General features: G+C 36.6%; 3 protein-coding genes across 6 annotated transcripts; 2 read left to right on the top strand and 1 right to left on the bottom strand.

Moving 5' to 3' along the window:
- Positions 1-3,074: 3,074 nt before the first annotated feature.
- On the bottom strand, positions 3,075-5,187 carry LOC111477697 (adenylate kinase-like). The gene is made up of 4 exons (XM_023121578.1): positions 4,807-5,187; positions 4,422-4,562; positions 3,767-4,039; positions 3,075-3,586 (listed from the first exon to the last, which is right to left on the bottom strand). Exons 1-4 carry the CDS (start codon positions 5,125-5,127, stop codon positions 3,443-3,445), a joined length of 879 nt encoding a protein of 292 aa, XP_022977346.1. The 5' UTR covers positions 5,128-5,187; the 3' UTR covers positions 3,075-3,442.
- An 832-nt stretch (positions 5,188-6,019) lies between these two features.
- LOC111477698 (thioredoxin-like protein AAED1, chloroplastic) lies at positions 6,020-16,610 on the top strand. Of its 4 annotated transcripts, XR_002717333.1 has the most exons (11): positions 6,020-6,315; positions 6,392-6,533; positions 6,616-6,661; positions 7,447-7,509; positions 7,742-7,778; positions 8,137-8,216; positions 8,306-8,397; positions 9,425-9,485; positions 9,750-9,874; positions 9,929-10,000; positions 16,595-16,610. XR_002717333.1 is itself a non-coding variant. In XM_023121579.1 (9 exons), the coding sequence occupies exons 1-9, from the start codon at positions 6,117-6,119 to the stop codon at positions 9,807-9,809; spliced, it is 780 nt and encodes a 259-aa protein (XP_022977347.1). In that variant the 5' UTR covers positions 6,020-6,116; the 3' UTR covers positions 9,810-10,061. The 4 variants fall into 4 exon arrangements, 2 of the variants coding, with proteins under 2 accessions (XP_022977347.1, XP_022977349.1); XR_002717332.1 differs by lacking the exon at positions 16,595-16,610 and having other exon boundaries at positions 9,929-10,061; XM_023121579.1 differs by lacking the exon at positions 16,595-16,610 and having other exon boundaries at positions 9,750-10,061.
- On the top strand, positions 10,820-12,317 carry LOC111477696 (DNA topoisomerase 6 subunit A). Its single transcript, XM_023121577.1, has one exon. The coding sequence runs from the start codon at positions 10,868-10,870 to the stop codon at positions 12,128-12,130; it is 1,263 nt and encodes a 420-aa protein (XP_022977345.1). The 5' UTR covers positions 10,820-10,867; the 3' UTR covers positions 12,131-12,317.
- Positions 16,611-16,847: the final 237 nt, after the last annotated feature.

Raw genomic sequence — 16,847 nt, 5'->3', positions numbered from 1 at the left:
ATATTAAAATATTAAAATTTGCATTTCACTAAAATGAAGTAATTCAAAATTTACATAAATAATAAACTAAACATGCTTAAGATGAAAAAAAAGTTTACTTATTTAATTAAAAAATGGTTGAAAAAGATTGACAGGGTTAAATTTTGCTGGTACCAACGGTCTGGTATAGAGCAATCGAAAGTCTCACTTCATTGGTCCGTAATTTATAATCGCACGTGATTACGTAAAAATATCACAAAATAGTTACTTGGAAAGGTTGCGATATACTATGGGTGATAGTAGAAGATTGATAATCATAATGGAACACTTTTCTTTTCTCGTATAATTTGATTTTTTTTATAATTTTTGGGATAAAGAGTAATTCAAAAATTCGATCTAATATTCTATTTCTTTCTACAAAATATTATAAATTAGTTTGAACCCTCCAATAGATAATGCCATGTTACATAATATTATAAATTAGTCTAACCCTCCAATAGGTAAGTGCCACGTTACATCATCATCCTCAATCATGCACAAATGAAATATATAAAACACATTAAACTAAAATGTTTTAATGTTATACATTATATATTTAGGCAAAAATATAGTTAATAAAGTCAAATATTCAAATATATTCATCCACATTTTTTTTTATTTACTTTTTTTACTGTATAAACTTTTCATGGTCGAAGATCGGTGAGAGAGGAGATGGTTTTATTTTTATTTTGAGTTCCACAAATGAAATATATAATCCAATTAAATTCGACTTTAAATATGTTAAAAATTAAAAAATGTCATTACATGGCTACGGAAATGTCAAAATTTGTTTCTTTACAATTTATATCATAGAATTAGTTACATAATTAATAAATAAGGCAGCCACAATTTTAATATGCATTAAATATCAAATAAGTTTAGGTACATTTTTTTATCCCTAAGGTTTGAACAATAGGTTAATTTAGTCAATAAACTTCAAAATCATACAATAAAATCACTAACATTTATGAAACAGCTTAATATAATTGTTTGCTCGATGATTTTGTTATGAATGTGTAGACGTGACATATTTTAAAATTAAAAATATTATAAAAATAAGTTTTACATAGGAGTAATAATAATAATAATAATAATAATAATATACCAGAAAAGAAAAATCACTTTTAAACCAACCAAAATTGTCATCAAAGTAAGCTAAAGGAGAATAATATGTCTCAGCTAATCAAGAACCTGATGCCCTTAGTCATAAGAGTGAACATGGAGTCTTGTACATGTTGGCTCTTTGAATGGAACAGTTCATAAGAACATTAAAGGCAAACATTTGCATGTACCGTGTGTCGAAACTTGAGAACATGCCTACAAGGTCATGGGAGGGTGCACCCTCAACTTCATCACCCACCTCATCATCATCAACAAATTCTTCATTCCAACACCAAAGGCGTGTTCAACCACAATGACAACCTAGTTCTTTAACCATGTTGTTAAGTTATGAGGTGTTCTAAGAAACATTGTTAATGACCATGATGGTCGATTCACAGGGACCTAGACAATGTTATTCGGTCTGTTAAGCTCAAATCTAAATATCTCTCCTAGTTATCACCACGTGTCAAGACCAAACACTTCAATAGTATGCTCAAAGAATATCTAAGACAGATGTGAGAAAGAAGAATTGGGTTAATGTGCTGGATGTTAGATTAGTTCAACTTTAATTGTCAAAAGAGTTCTTCAATGCACAAAAGACACTTTGTTCACGCCATGTGTTGACCACCCTTGTATAAGAAAAAGTCCTCAAGCTTACAACTTCCCTATCATCTAGACCCAGTACATATCAATTACAACGAGACATTTCGGCCTCTTGTCATAGTAAAAAATACCATCGAAAAGAGGTAAAAAAGATATTAGCAAAGAGACACAACAAAATGACAAACCAAGAAAAGATCTACAAAAGTTACTTATAAAGAGGAAGGGTCTCCACAATGCACGGATTAGTTGAGAGTACACTGATACCTAAAGTCTTCCACTATTTAAATTGTGGAGTTCGAGCACGGTTGGTTGTCAAGGATGTCAACAAGTGGATGAGAATGTCACAATCATATTTTTCCAAGGCATGTTATTCATGTCCTCATGTCCGCATGTCCATTACAAACATTTTACCTTACTCTCATGTTCTTAACTTTTTACCAAACTTTTATGGTATGCCCGTCCATTCTAGCATAATTATTTACTATTCTTATAATTTTGTACGCATATCACTCATCACCACTTTCAATGTTTACACCAGCGAAGGCAATTTGCTTCATAATGACTCTAGGAAATGTAACCATTCTTTCAATCTTCCTACCGAAGTTATATGTTAAAAATGTTGCTGTCTCTTGCTTGTTAGAATATAAAATCTTCCTACTCAAAAAAAGTTTTTCCAAAACTTTGACTAACTCTATTTCCTAAAACTATTTTCCAAGAATGGGTAGAGGCAACGAGACAGGTCATTTGTGGTACTAAAGATCCAAGTTTGAGTTGATTGACTTAGTCAACAGCAAGAGTAAGTATCATACAATCACTCTGTGAGTCCCGAAGAAGTGCAATTGTAACATGGAACGCAAACTATCGTAGTCAAGAGTTGGTATTGTACCCCCATACTCCCCCATATCCAATATTTGCAGCTGCGAAAGCTTACTATTCGGCAAATACTAAAGCCAACCAGCTAGGCCAACTGCAATTGTCTACTCTAGTCCAACTAGATTATCATCAAAATCCATCATTATCATCAATTAGTATCTTTTAACACAACTTTTTACATCCGTCTTTTACAAAAACATACAAGAAAATCATATCCCTACAAATATTCTAGACCTAACTCTCCCATATATAGATATACTTCCACAGAGGACTAACTTGCTAGAACACTTTTAAAACTGAGAAACAGATATTTCGACGATGATATGCAGTGTATATACAAGGGAAAATACCTCGGGGAACTAGTGTTACAAAAAGGCCCACAAATATATCAAAAGATCATTTAAACTATTATGTGTAAACAGGAAGAATCACTTACAAAAATAGATTCCATAGATCTGTCACATGAGAGACATTTGTTGTTGAAAGTCCGGTTGTTTCTTTCCAACCAAAGGCCAGAACATAAAAATCTTCAACAGGAACAATTTTTCAATAATTAACAGTAGGTTACAAGAATTAAATATCATTATTCCTCTGTAGAGATATTATACCCAACACTGATACAAATCCCTGTTTGCAGCGAATCTACTCGACCAAACAATAAAATATGAAGTATTTCCTCTCCATCCTTCCGAATTGGGGGAAGAAAGAACATAACAATTTAGAAGAATAAATTTAAACCTCATGTTCGTTTAACTTTTAGTTTTCTTTTTATTGTTCTGCAAAATTGTTTATGCCTGTTGTATATGCTGAAAATAATCAACTAACCAACCATTTGTGGGCCAGAAATTTAGGCTGCTGCAGATAGTTTCTCCTCAAAATCATCCAGATTAAGAACTTGGAGTAGCTTTGGCCAAGACTCTGGGATGCCACCAGGTAAGTCGAATTCCAACAATTTCCCTCTACTGCGGTAGAACTCCTCAACAGGTTGACTCTAATGCCATACACAAATAAGCAAAAAAAAAGAGGAAACAAGAAACCATCAACTTCTTTAATACCATCAAAAGATGAACATCACAGCACGTAAAAAGAAAAGTTCTAAGTATTACTGGAAGCCTACTGAAAACCTTTATTTTCTTCTATTGATATCCAATGCAAGAAAATAGCAAGATACCTTTTCATTATAAACTCGAAGACGCTCTTTTACAACTGCTTCTGTATCATCTGCTCGAGTAATTAGTTTAGACATACAATGTGTAGGAGGAAGCAGTGGAGCCATGCTCATTCCAGGATGGCCGTTTTCGCCCCTCACATTAATGGAGGCAAGATTGAAGTTTTTTCCACACTGACCACAGATTCTTCTCCCAAGGCATTTCTCAAGTAGCACGTCCTCTCGAAGCTTTAGATTAACCACCAAGTCGATATCAATCACCTCTTCCAAAATTTCCTAAAATGCAACCAAATAAACCAGAATCTATGAGCCTGTAAAGATCAATTGGTATAAAGACATACGAATTAAAAAAACTGAATTATAATGATTTATTAATCTCTTTCATATAGAGGTTGGTTCATGACTATTAAACTGTTGCTAATCTAAGAGTGGATGTGACAAGGAAATGGCCTTCGGTTTCAAAAGATGGACCGTCGGAACTGCTGTTCACTATTAGCTAGAGTTACATTAAACCATTCTTTAATCGTTATTGATGGAACCCTTATTTGGCCAAAAAACATTCATTGATCCAAAATGATGAACAACCATGTTGGTAAGGAGTACATGCCAATCACTCAGTCGATGTTTAAACGCTTCATCTTTACCACAGAATACTCACTGCTTGATTAATTGTCCGAGGGAAACCATCGAGGATAAACCCAGATTCACCTTTCGCCTCACCAGCTTCAAGTCTCTTGGACAACAAGTTGATTATGATCTCGTCCGATACTAATTTACCCTGGTTAACAATATCTGACAGCTGCAACAAGCGAGATCAGGATGAGACATAAATAAGAACGGGAAATGAACGCGATGATTGACTTAATATAAATCAACAATTTGACAAAATGCACGCACTGATTGACTTAATAGCCAAATCCGATCTACTACCAATCCTTCAAGATACTAAGTTTCAATATCAAACTCAATTCAAACCGGGAGCTAAAAAACGATCCAGAAACATTACATTTCAAGTGACAGAAAATGATGAAATGAGGAAATACCTGGCGAGAAAGTGGACTGGAAGAGGTGAGCTCTTCGCGGACGAGATCGCCGGTGGCGATGTGAGGGATACCGAGAAGGTTACAAAGACGACTAGCATAGGTCCCCTTGCCGACACCAGGGCATCCAAGAAATACCCATTGAACGTTCCGATCTTTAGGATCCTTGCGGGGAAGATGGCGGTTAAGACCGGAAGGCAAAGGGGTAGTAGTAGGAGAGCTGAGCTCAGACGCAACGGCTGAAGAAAAGCATCTCCTGACGAGAGAGAAGGATGAAAGAGACGAAACCGCAGAGGATTTCGAGTAGCGGATCAAGGCCGCCATGGGGACTGTTCTGCTGGAAGTCGTCGTTCGTCCAAGAGGATTGGAGACGATGTAACGATGTGCATTTTAACTAGGGCTTCGTCAGTTACGATTGCCAATTTCTAGCGATCCACGCGCGCGCGTTCGAGAAATGACATTATAATTATTTCAAAAAATAGGCCATTATTTTATAAATTAACCAACATTTCACCCCTAAACACATTTTAGTTCTTAATCAAATTATTGATTTACATGAATAATAAAACTCATTTAATCTATTAAAAATTTATTAAATATTAACATTAATTCTCGTAAGTTTTAAAATAAAAATACTAAATCATTAAAAATATATATATATATATATATAATATATATATATATATATATATATATATATATATAAAAATTAAAGGCATACACAAGGTTGAAAAAATCTTTTGGACCAACCGAAAAATTTGGGTTGTTGGGCTCACACGAGCAACCTAAATAGTTTTACAATCCAACCCAACCCAACCCAACTATTTATTTTCAACTTGTTCGGATTAGTCTAAATTAATTTTTTTTTATTATACAAACATCCTTAATATGAACTGAATCATTGTTTACTAAATTTTATGAGGTACTGGGAAATAGTTTTTGTCCATATATTGACGATAAGAAAATGATGTTAATATTATTCTTAAATTTTTATGGATATTTTTTATAATATGATTCAAATAAAAAAAAAAATTATTATTTTTGAATTTTTTTTTCCTGCCAAAATTATGGTAAATTTCTAACGCGATTTTAAGGCACCAATTATTCTTCAGCCTGCCAAGACCAAGAGTGATAGTGTAGAAAAAAAGGTGATGATGTGGCGCTATATGGTTGGTCCGCTCAATATTTGGTTTAAAATAATCGCAGGAAAATTAAATCGTTGTTCATCTACCCGCCACGTTTAGCCTCTGTTCCAAAATTTCAACAGCCACTACATCGACGGCTCCCCCCGGCCGCTGATTTCGGTGGAACACATGGCGGCGACTCTATCGGCTTCACCGACTTACGGTTCTGCGGCACCACAAAGGAAATCCAGCCAATCGCCTCGTGTTTTCTATAATCCTTCTCATCGAAACCTTCTTTTTAATTCCAGTTTCTCGCACTACAACAATACCGTTAAACTCTCTCTTAAGCGAGCTGGCGTCGTCGTGTCGGCAGTATCTGATTCTCCCGGTAAGTCAAATCGCTCTGTGATTTACGGTTTTTCCCTTGTTATTGCGGGCTGTGGTTGGTGAAATGTGGTTTACAGGAATTGGATCGTATGTGGAGTCTGGGAACATTGCGGATTTACTGGATTCGGTTAAGGTGTTTGACTTGAACGGAAATGGAATTCCGATTTCCGATCTCTGGAAAGACAGGAAAGCCGTGGTCGCATTTGCTCGTCATTTTGGGTACTTGTTTGAATTTTATCTAATTGACAACGGGTTTTCAATTCGTATTCTTCGCTTTGTAAGTAAATATGCGTTGCCGCAGGTGTGTCTTTTGCCGAAAACGTGCTGATTATCTTGCTTCTAAGAAGGTAACTAATATCTTGGGTCCAATGGCGGATTTATGGTAAAGAACCTGTGGAATCCATAAAAGAATTGCTTAGATGGATAATGTTTGCTTGCCAATATGAGCATAGCTAGATGTTTAGCTTGCTCATATTAGTATAATTTTAGCTTGCTCCATTTTTACTGCTAATTCATGGCAATATTAGGGCTAGTATCTCGCCATTAATTTGGATATATGCATATATATTAATGTTTTCCCCCAAGGGGAATCAATCGATTGGTTTCCAATTGTATTGTCAATATTCTCATGGGAGATGTGAAATCTCAATTGATTGGAAAGGGAAATGAAACATTTTTTATAAGGGTGTGGAAACCTCCCCTAGCATACGTGTTTTAAAACTTTGAAGGGGAGCCTGAAAGAGAAAGTCCAAAGGGGACAATATCTTCTTGCAGTGAGCTTGGGCTGTTACAAATGGTATCAAAGCCAGACACCGGGGCGATGTGCCAGTAAGGACATTGAGCTCCGAAGGGGGTGGACACGGGGCGGTGTACCAGCGAGGACGCTGAGCCCCGAAGGGGGTGGATTGTGAAATCCCACATCGATTGGAGAGGGAAACAAAACATTCCTTATAAAAGTGTGAAACCTCTCCCTAGCAAACGCGTTTTAAAACTTTGAGAGAAAGGCCAAAGAGGACATCTACTATCTATAGGGCTGTGCTGTTACAGGGATGCATCAAGCATATAAATGGCTTTTCTACCGCAAATTAAGAAACTTCTCAAGAATTAAGTCATACATTTCATGATATGGTAGCAGGACTTATTGGACGCATCCGGTGTGGCTCTTGTGCTGATTGGACCTGGGAGCATTGATCAGGTATGAAATTAATCCTCAATGGAGTTCTAGCAAAATGCTATATTTGAGGGGTTTATTAAGCATGTGGTTTTGGATCATGACACACATTATTTGTTAAGCTTTCCATTATTGCCTTTGAGTTGGACTGTATGGTTATGGACCATGAATAAATTATCACTGCATCATTATTTCTCACATCAAAATCTATCTCTCTCTTCATTGATCCTTATTTATTGTTAGCAATTTGATGCAGGCAAAAGCATTCAATGAGCAAACAAAATTTCAGGGAGGTAAGTTTCTGCCACCATGGACGAATTTTGGCACTGATTTTTTGTGGCTTATTTATGTGTACAATATATAATAGATATCGATCCGGTGTTGATGAAGAAATTTGCAGGATGAGTATAGGTTATCTAGTTTGGCTACTGCTGGTTAAATATTTTACATGCAATGAATATTCCTTCGAATCATATGTTGATCTGAGAGAAATTTTACTGTTGTCCCTTTAACATCTTATAATATTTCCGCTGAGGACCTGAAAATAGATAAACAGAGTAGTTCTTAAGAACCAAACTTAATCTGGAGAGGTTCTGGCTGTAAAAATTGGATTGTTGACTTGAACTGATGGAAGCATACTCTCTGTTTCAGAAGTTTATGCTGATCCTGCACATTCATCATATGAGGCTCTAAATTTTGTGTCTGGGTTTACAACCACATTTACTCCCAAAGTATGTTAGGAGTTCAGTATCATAGCAATGTTATAACCAGCAATATCAGCTTGTAGGTGCTTACTATGGCTGCTTGTCTGAATTTATAGGCAGGTCTCAAGATTATTGAGCTGTACATGGAAGGCTATCGGCAAGATTGGAATCTTTCTTTTCAAAAGGACACTGTGTCTAGAGGGGGATGGTAACTAAAAAGCTCAATTATTCTCTCTCTCTCTCTCTAACATTTTGGTTTCAGATTTCAGAGCATGGTTGAGTGTTCTGATCTAATTTCCTGAGTTGACATGAACAAGCAGCATGATCCACTGATCTTGATATATACTGCCCATTATCAGTTATCACATAAACTAACTTACATCTGAAATTCATTGGATAAAATGGCTTAGGTTGAATACATCACTGATTCAATTTAGCTAGTCTTCGCATTCCGTTGGAAACTCATCATGGCATGACCAAGAAATTTTGTTCATTATCCTGAGGACTTGACTATTGGTTTATAAACGACCAATTTTCAGATTCCTTACGTGAGATCCTACGTTGATTAGTGAGGGAAAAGAGTGTCAGTGAGGACGCTGAGCCTCGAAAGGGATGGATTATGAGATCCTACATCGGCTGGAGAGGGGATGAAACATTTTTTGTAAGGGTGTGGAAATCTCTCCCTAGCAGATGCGTTTTAAAAATATTTGAGGGGAAGCCCGAAAGGGAAAGTTTAAAGAGGACAATATATGTTCGCGATTGGGGGAGGGGAATGAGTGCCGGCAAGGACACTGGACTCCAAAGAGGAGTGAATTGTGAGATCCCATATCGGTTGGAGAGAAGAACGAATCATTCTTTATAAGGGTGTGGAAATCTCTCCTTAACAAACATGTTTTTAAAACCTTGAGGGGATGTTGCCTGAAAGGGAAAGTTCAAAGAGGACAATATCTGTTAGTGGTTGAAGAGGGGAACGAGTGCCAGCAAGGATGGGCTCCGAAGAGGAGTGGATTGTGAGATCCCACATCAGTTGGAGAGAAGAACAAAACATTCTTTATAAGGGTGTGAAAACCTCTCCTTAGCAAACTCGTTTTTAAAACCTTGAGGGGAAGCCCAAAAGGGAAAGTTCAAAGAGGACAATATCTGCTAGCGATTGACTTGGACGGTTACACATTCATTTCTTTTTCAATCTCTCTCAAATGTGCTTGACAAGAAAGCATATTCGTGCCATTTTTCAGGCAGCAAGGCGGCATCATAGTTGCAGGTCCCGGTAAAAATAACATCTCTTACATTCACAAGGTATGTCACTTGTCCATACATGTTCTTCATTGATATCTCTTTTACATTCACAAGACATGTCCATTGTCCAGATCAATAATTCTCGATGGTTTTCTTTTCCTGGTAAAACAACATCTACAAAATTTTCCTGCATGATGAAAAAAAATTCTGACCCCAATTCTTCAGGGTTTAATCTAAGATGAACTTTCAGAAAACCATTTTTTTTTTCTGTAAAGCTACAAATTGTCAAACTTTTTATCGTCTTTTAATTTTTTTGAACTTTAGGATAAAGAAGCTGGGGATGATCCAGATATCCAAGAAATCCTCAAGGCTTGTTGCTCATGAAGCCGAGAGGGATTCTCACACTGCACTGATCCATTGCCATCTAAGGCTGGTTTGCAATAAGGTAGCGATTATGGAACAAAAACGCCCTGAAATTATATAGCCCACTTGAAAAACAACATTGATATGAAGGATAGTAAAGAGTATAGTTTTTGTTTAGGGAACAGTTAATTTTATACTCTGAAAAGTTGGGACAGTATGGATTATCTCCCTTTGTGGATTTATATGTAATTTCAGTGTAACGGGTCAAGCCTACTCGCTACGTATCGATGTTAGCCTCACGATTTTAAAATACGTCTGTTGTGAGATCTCACCACATTCGTTGGATGGGAGAATGAAACATTTCTTATAATGATGTCAAAACCTCTCAATGCATTATTTATAAGAGTGTGGAAACCTCTTATCGCATACGCATTTCAAAACTATGAAGCTAACGTCATACGTAACAGACCAAAGCGAACAATATCTGTTAGCATGAAATTTGACTGTTATATTTCGACTGGGGCGAAAAGTGTTTGAATAATTATTGAATCATACACTAATATCATAAGCATATTAATGATCTAGGTAAGTTAGGTCCTAATTTACAATAATACTAATACAAATAAAGATTGATATTAGCACACAAACACATACCATACATACTTTTTTGGTCAATGATTTTTGTCTTTAATGTTTGGTCGCATACATGTGATACGATGTTTGAAGCATACATGTAACGCGTACTTCAATTAATCCGATTAGTTTATTTAAAGCATATGAACTAAATTCAAATATTCGAAATTTTTTGAAATTTTTGAAAAAAAAAAATTACACTTAAATTTGAATTTTGAATTTTGTAATTGTTGAAAAAAAATATATTTATTTGAAGTATATTTTAAAGTTTCAAAGTGAAAATGATTGTTTGTTTAACATCTGACATCAATTAAAACAACTCTTAAAATGTATTTTGTAATTCCTTAATTTTTTTTCTCTACTTTTTCAAGCCCTAAATATATAGCAAATAAACTCATTTCCCGCTCCTCCACATATCAGTCGCGCTTGTTTCTCCCTCCATCCCCATGGCCGATAAGAGAAAGCGCCGGCGATCTGAACTCAATCCAGACGTTGAAGCTCAACTTCCCTTCAAGAACAGCCTCAAATCTGATTCTATCATTCTTCAGATTCTCAAAGAGTTCAGTGACTGCTCCACCGCCCCATCTTCCTCTTCATCTAAAACCCTCGACGACCTAGGCCTCTCCTCCTCCTGCCGCGAGGTCACCGATCTTTCGCTTTCTTCCGTGCAGTCCACAATTGAAGATCTTATCCTCAAAATTGCTCGTTCCATTCTTTCCGGCAATGGTTTTGCATTTGATGTTCCTTCTCGATCGGCGGCCAATCAATTGTACGTTCCGGAGCTCGATCGCATCGTTTTGAAAGACAAAACCGCCATTCGACCCTACGCCAATATTTCCACTGTTCGGAAGTCCACCATTACTACTCGCATTCTTCAGCTTGTCCACCAACTTTGCATAAAAAACATCCATGTGACCAAGCGAGATCTGTTCTACACGGATGTAAAGCTCTTCCAGGATCAGACTCAGTCGGATTCTGTGCTTGATGATGTTTCTTGCATTCTCGGCTGTACTCGGTCGAGTCTCAATGTGATTGCTGCGGAGAAAGGAGTGGTTGTGGGAAGGCTCATTTTCAGTGACAATGGGGATATGATCGATTGCACTAAAATGGGCATGGGCGGAAAAGCGATTCCGCCAAATATTGATAGAGTTGGAGATATGCAGAGTGATGCATTGTTTATCCTCTTAGTTGAGAAAGATGCCGCGTATATTAGGTTAGCTGAGGATAGGTTTTACAATCGCTTTCCATGTATTATTGTGACCGCTAAGGGACAACCAGATGTGGCCACGAGATTGTTCTTGAGGAAGATGAAAATGGAGCTGAAGCTCCCAGTGCTTGCGCTTGTAGACAGTGATCCATATGGGTTGAAGATTCTATCTGTCTATGGATGTGGATCAAAGAATATGTCTTATGACAGTGCTAATTTGACTACTCCTGATATCAAGTGGCTAGGAATAAGGCCGAGTGATTTGGATAAATATAATATACCGGAGCAGTGCAGGTTACCTATGACAGAGCAGGATATTAAGACTGGGAAAGATCTGTTAGAGGAAGATTTTGTTAAAAAGAATCCAGGTTGGGTTGAAGAGCTCACTTTAATGGTGAAGACGAAGCAGAAGGCTGAGATTCAGGCATTGAGCTCATTCGGGTTTCAGTATCTGTCGGAGGTTTATCTGCCATTGAAGCTGCAGCAGAAGGATTGGCTGTGATCCAATAGTTTGTTAGTGTGTGTTGTAATCAATTGTTGAATTTCTGTTGCAACATTAGGAAAGTTGAGCAATGATCAGTTTGTTTGATCAGATAATGTTATCTCTGACCGAACCATATTCAGCTTTCAGAGGTAAAGAAATACCTGCTTTCTGAAGGGATTTCAATAGATACTCTTGCTTCCAATTTTATGTTTATTGTCCTTTTGTTTTAGTTATTTGATAACAGTGGCATAATAGTCGAGAATAATTGAAATCAGGGTTCATGATATCAAGGAGGTATGATTATCTTATAGTTTAGAAAAAATGCTGTTCTTTTAACTGATTATATGCCTGCAAACTCTTGGTATTGGTCTTCTGGTTAATCGGACTGTAAGAACTTTGTCCTAGGTAGGGGGGATCTGTAGTTGGAGGAATTTAGGAGTACGCCCACTTTAATACCTCTCTTGGTGCTTAAGCTTGACTACAACTATTTTGTCCTAGCAGCCCCGTTTCTCATCACTATCAGTTGGGGCTATTGAAAGTTTTTGGTTCCGGTTTTGTTTTCTTACTCTTTTTCACCGACCCAGGTTCTGTATCAAGTTGTTTCATTCTGGATATAGGAAGTGATACAATGCTCATTTCTTTTCATTTGGTATTCAATCATGCTTCCTAAAACTTTTCCTAAAACTTTTGAATCGATAAACCAACATTATCGTGGCTGTATTTTTTTCGAAATAACTAATAAGTGAAACCCGGTTTTAAGTGTATAAGTTCTAACATGTGAGGTGAGCATTTGAAATTCTGATTTAGAACCATATCTTTACCAGTTGAGCTATGCTTAAATTGGCTAAAAGAGGAGTAATAACGGAATGAATGATATGAATGATATGAATGATGATTAAGATTTTCATTTTGTATCATATCATACGGGGACATTACTTATACTGCTTTGCAAAGAGAAAAAGTAACTACAAGATATAGCACATAATCATTATATCTTTAACATAAAATCATCCTGGGGGTATTGAACACCTATCTTCTACTATCACTAATTTCTTTGCAGCCAGTCTTGCAGTGATTTCCTTGTGACATACAGCTTCTGTACATCTGCTGGCCTCCTAGTGGAGTACTTAATCCTTCCAATAATTCCTTTCAACTTTGTATATGACATGTTAGAGCTTTCTGATGTTCCTCCTGCAGGAAAAACCTCAAGCCCGAATTCGTCTTTCAAGAGTTTAGGTATTGCATCTCTCACCTCGAAGTTGTATTGAACTAAATCTGTTTCAATTTTACTGATTCTGCTGCAGCCAAGATGAAAATGTAACCATTTCTAAAGGGTAATGGGCGCAGCTATGTTCCTCCTTGTGAATTAGCATAGTAGTTCAGTGCTATTTATCCATTAAAGCAAAGCTTGGAGTGGGAGAGAATAAGATCTATCCATACAAGTATGGTAGTAGATATATATTTTTCTCAGGAATATGTCAATACCTTATGCATACTTTTCCTTGATCATTCGCAGAACTGCAAGAACGTTTATTTGAGCTTCAACCTGATGAATACAGTAAATGCTTACTCTCATGCAGGTGGCTTGACTTGTATTAGTAGAGCGTTCTTCATCTAAAGGCTCTGAATATCATGAACTTGTCTAAGTCAAACTCTGATTGTTGCGGGAGAAGGTTTTGGTAAGCTCGTCGCTGTTCTCGAAATTGCAAATATCAAATGTTAGTTTGCGAGGAATAATGGATGAACCAGTTGTTGATGCTATTTTGCTTGCAAGGCTTTTGGTAAGACTCTACTCTTTAATGTAAATTCAATTCAAATTCAACAAAATGTGCCTTAGAAAACCATGTGATTGATATATTGCAAGGAAATCCAAGTGTTTGTGGACGTGCTAGTTGTTGATGCAATTTATATAATGTTGTAAACCTCCTGTCTCTTTGGAAGTCAGTAGACAACAAAATTTACATTGAGACCATCTTTTAACACTCGTTTCATTAGGTTAAAAATTGAGTATGATTTGTATTTTAGTTTGTTTCATAAATGGATATTTTTTGCTTTGTTTTCTCGAATGCTTCCACGGGGTACTAGTTTCGTATCGTGTTTTCAGTAGCTATATTTTGATCATAATCGCTATATTTTCACTAGCTGGACTTTTCCTTCTTGTAAAGTGATCATAAACGTCTATTTGACTTTTCTATTATCGGTGACTGAACTAAACCACATTTTTAATAGATTGTGAAATTGAATCTGTTAAATTATGAATAGTGACGTGAATAGAGACGTGCAGTTAAGACATAAGGAAAAACATGTTTAAATTAAAATCTCTAAAATTTAAATGGATTTTTACTCGGTAGGTTTTATTAGAAAATGGAACCCCAAAACTCAAAATAGGAATTGACCTATCCGAGTTCATTAAAAAAAAATAACCCTAATCAGAGAGGTTGAGTTGGGTTGTTCGATTTTCAATTAGGTTCTCAACCTAGGAACTTCAAAAGACGAAACGATTGAATTCCAACCTTTTAATGGTGGAACCTCCCGAGTTTCTAGAGAAAAATTATGTTGTAGTTTTGCAAGATTTTGAAAATGTTTCAAAGCGGCAAAGGTTTTCTATTCATCTAACGAGAGGTGTGGGTAATGAGGTCACCTTTACAATCTTCTTCCTTCCGTCTCTATGTTGCAGTAAGGTAGAACGGTTTGCTTGAGCTAATATCTCAACTGCCAATAACAACATTTGGATAATTGGATTTAGAAGGAAGGGGTTATTTTGAAATAATTGAAAGTTACGGGGTACATTTATAATAACTTTATACTACTTAAGAGAAAGAGCCCCTGGCGAAGTTCCAACTCTTGAATTTCCGCGCGAAGTTTGCCTTCTCCATCACGTTTTACTCCATCAGTGAACGACCGATTCTTGCTCACTGTCTCCACCGGAAATCGATACGATCAGACTGTCCAATATCAGATTTTCGGTTGAACACGTTCGGAGATTATAATCAGATGGCATATGTAGATTTTGTTTCCGAAAAGTAGATTAAATCGTTTTTTACGCTGATAAGAGACGCCGCCGAAGTAACGATCGAAAAACATGAACAGGAGCAAAACTGTGGAGAACTATGTCAAGAGCATCAAGCAATCGGTTCAGCTCAGTCCCTATCAGACGAAAATGACTGCGAAGGTTTCAATAAACCATCTCTTAGATGCTTCTCGATCAATTTTACTGCTACCGATTATTTGACCTTCAGATTAAATCGTTTTAACTTTCAATATATCCTCATTTAGTTGCATTTGATTCTGCTTCATAACACCTCCACTTTATTTGCCTGTAAATGCGTGTTTTATACTTCCTATTTTGTAATTTTCTTTTGTACTTGAATGAGTAATGGAAGATTGTAACCAAGAGAATTTGGACAAGGTCGTTGAGTCAAAGAAATCTGAATAAAACAACCAGATTGTGCGCTCTTTTCTTCCGGTTTCTCATTGATAATTTTGCCATTCTTGTATCTGCCGGGCGTAATGACATAGCATTTGATTTGGTGTGCGAGTGTCGAGAAAAAAAAAAATTGGTTTCTAGCGTTAACCATCCACGTTGGTGGTTGCTAGACGGATGAAATTAATGCAACCAACTTACAAAGTTTATATTATGAACTGTAGTAGGATTTTCTTACTTTTCAAATCCAGATCGCTAATAAGGTTCAAATTGTTAGTTGTTTCGATATTCATCTTCCTGAAATTCCTTATCTGCAGGTTTGCAAGTAATTCTTGGATTGTGGAGAAGAAACAATATGGTTGGTTTTGGTTACGCCCAAATGTAGGCAAGGACTGTCATTATGGGCGTGCTCTATTTGCTGGGTATGTTTTAAAGATTTAAGCTCTTCTATAGGAGGAGACTGAAAATATGTCTACTGAGGAGGGAGGATCGAGGGGATAGAAAATCAGGTGCGATTTCATGAGCTGGTCTTATTAGGATTACCGTTTTCAATTTTAATTGTTTATGATAGACAATTTCTGGCTGCCTAATACGGTTTTGACTCGATTATGTCTTGGATTTAGCATGCCAGGATAACTAAAACAACATCAACCCTTATGACTCCTGAGTTATGCATGCAATGGAAGAAGAAAAAGTTTGCAGAAAGAGAAGCTTGTTTTGCTGCACTGGCAGAAAGAGCCTCGAATGATCGTCTGAGGTTTTCTTCCCTCGTATCATTGTCGAAACTTTTTGAGTTAATAGCCACTTTGGATAGTGGAAACTTGATCTGCAATTGTGTTAATTTTGATATTCAATGAACAGAATACCAAGTTTTTTCAAAACCAAAACTAAAACTTGCTGCATAATATCATTTAGTAGCCTCTCTCCCTGCTGCAATGGTAGTAACCGTGAACTTTCCTATCTGATTCAAGACAGTTTGTTGATCAAGACAGTTTGTTGATGATGTTGAAGTATGTAACAGGCATAAAAAGAGCAAAGCTCTGATGATAATAGTCTTTGTTGGATGATAAAAGTCCCACATCAGCTAATTTAGAGAATGATCATGGGTTAATAAATAAAGAATACTCTCTCCATTGGTGTGAGGCCTTTTGGAGAAGCCCAAAGCAAAACCATGAGAGCTTATACTCAAAGTGGACAATATCATACCATTGTGGAGAGTCATGTTCGTCTAACATGGTATCAGAGCCATGCCCTAAACTTAGTCGTGCCAATAGATTAGTAAATCCTCAAATGTCGAACAAAGGACTCCAA

The sequence above is a fragment of the Cucurbita maxima genome, unplaced genomic scaffold (genome assembly GCF_002738345.1).
Source record: "Cucurbita maxima cultivar Rimu unplaced genomic scaffold, Cmax_1.0 Cma_Scf00004, whole genome shotgun sequence".
Lineage (NCBI taxonomy): Eukaryota > Viridiplantae > Streptophyta > Magnoliopsida > Cucurbitales > Cucurbitaceae > Cucurbita > Cucurbita maxima.
Note: the sequence above shows the minus strand (reverse complement) of the source record. Positions and strands in the feature narration are given on the sequence as shown.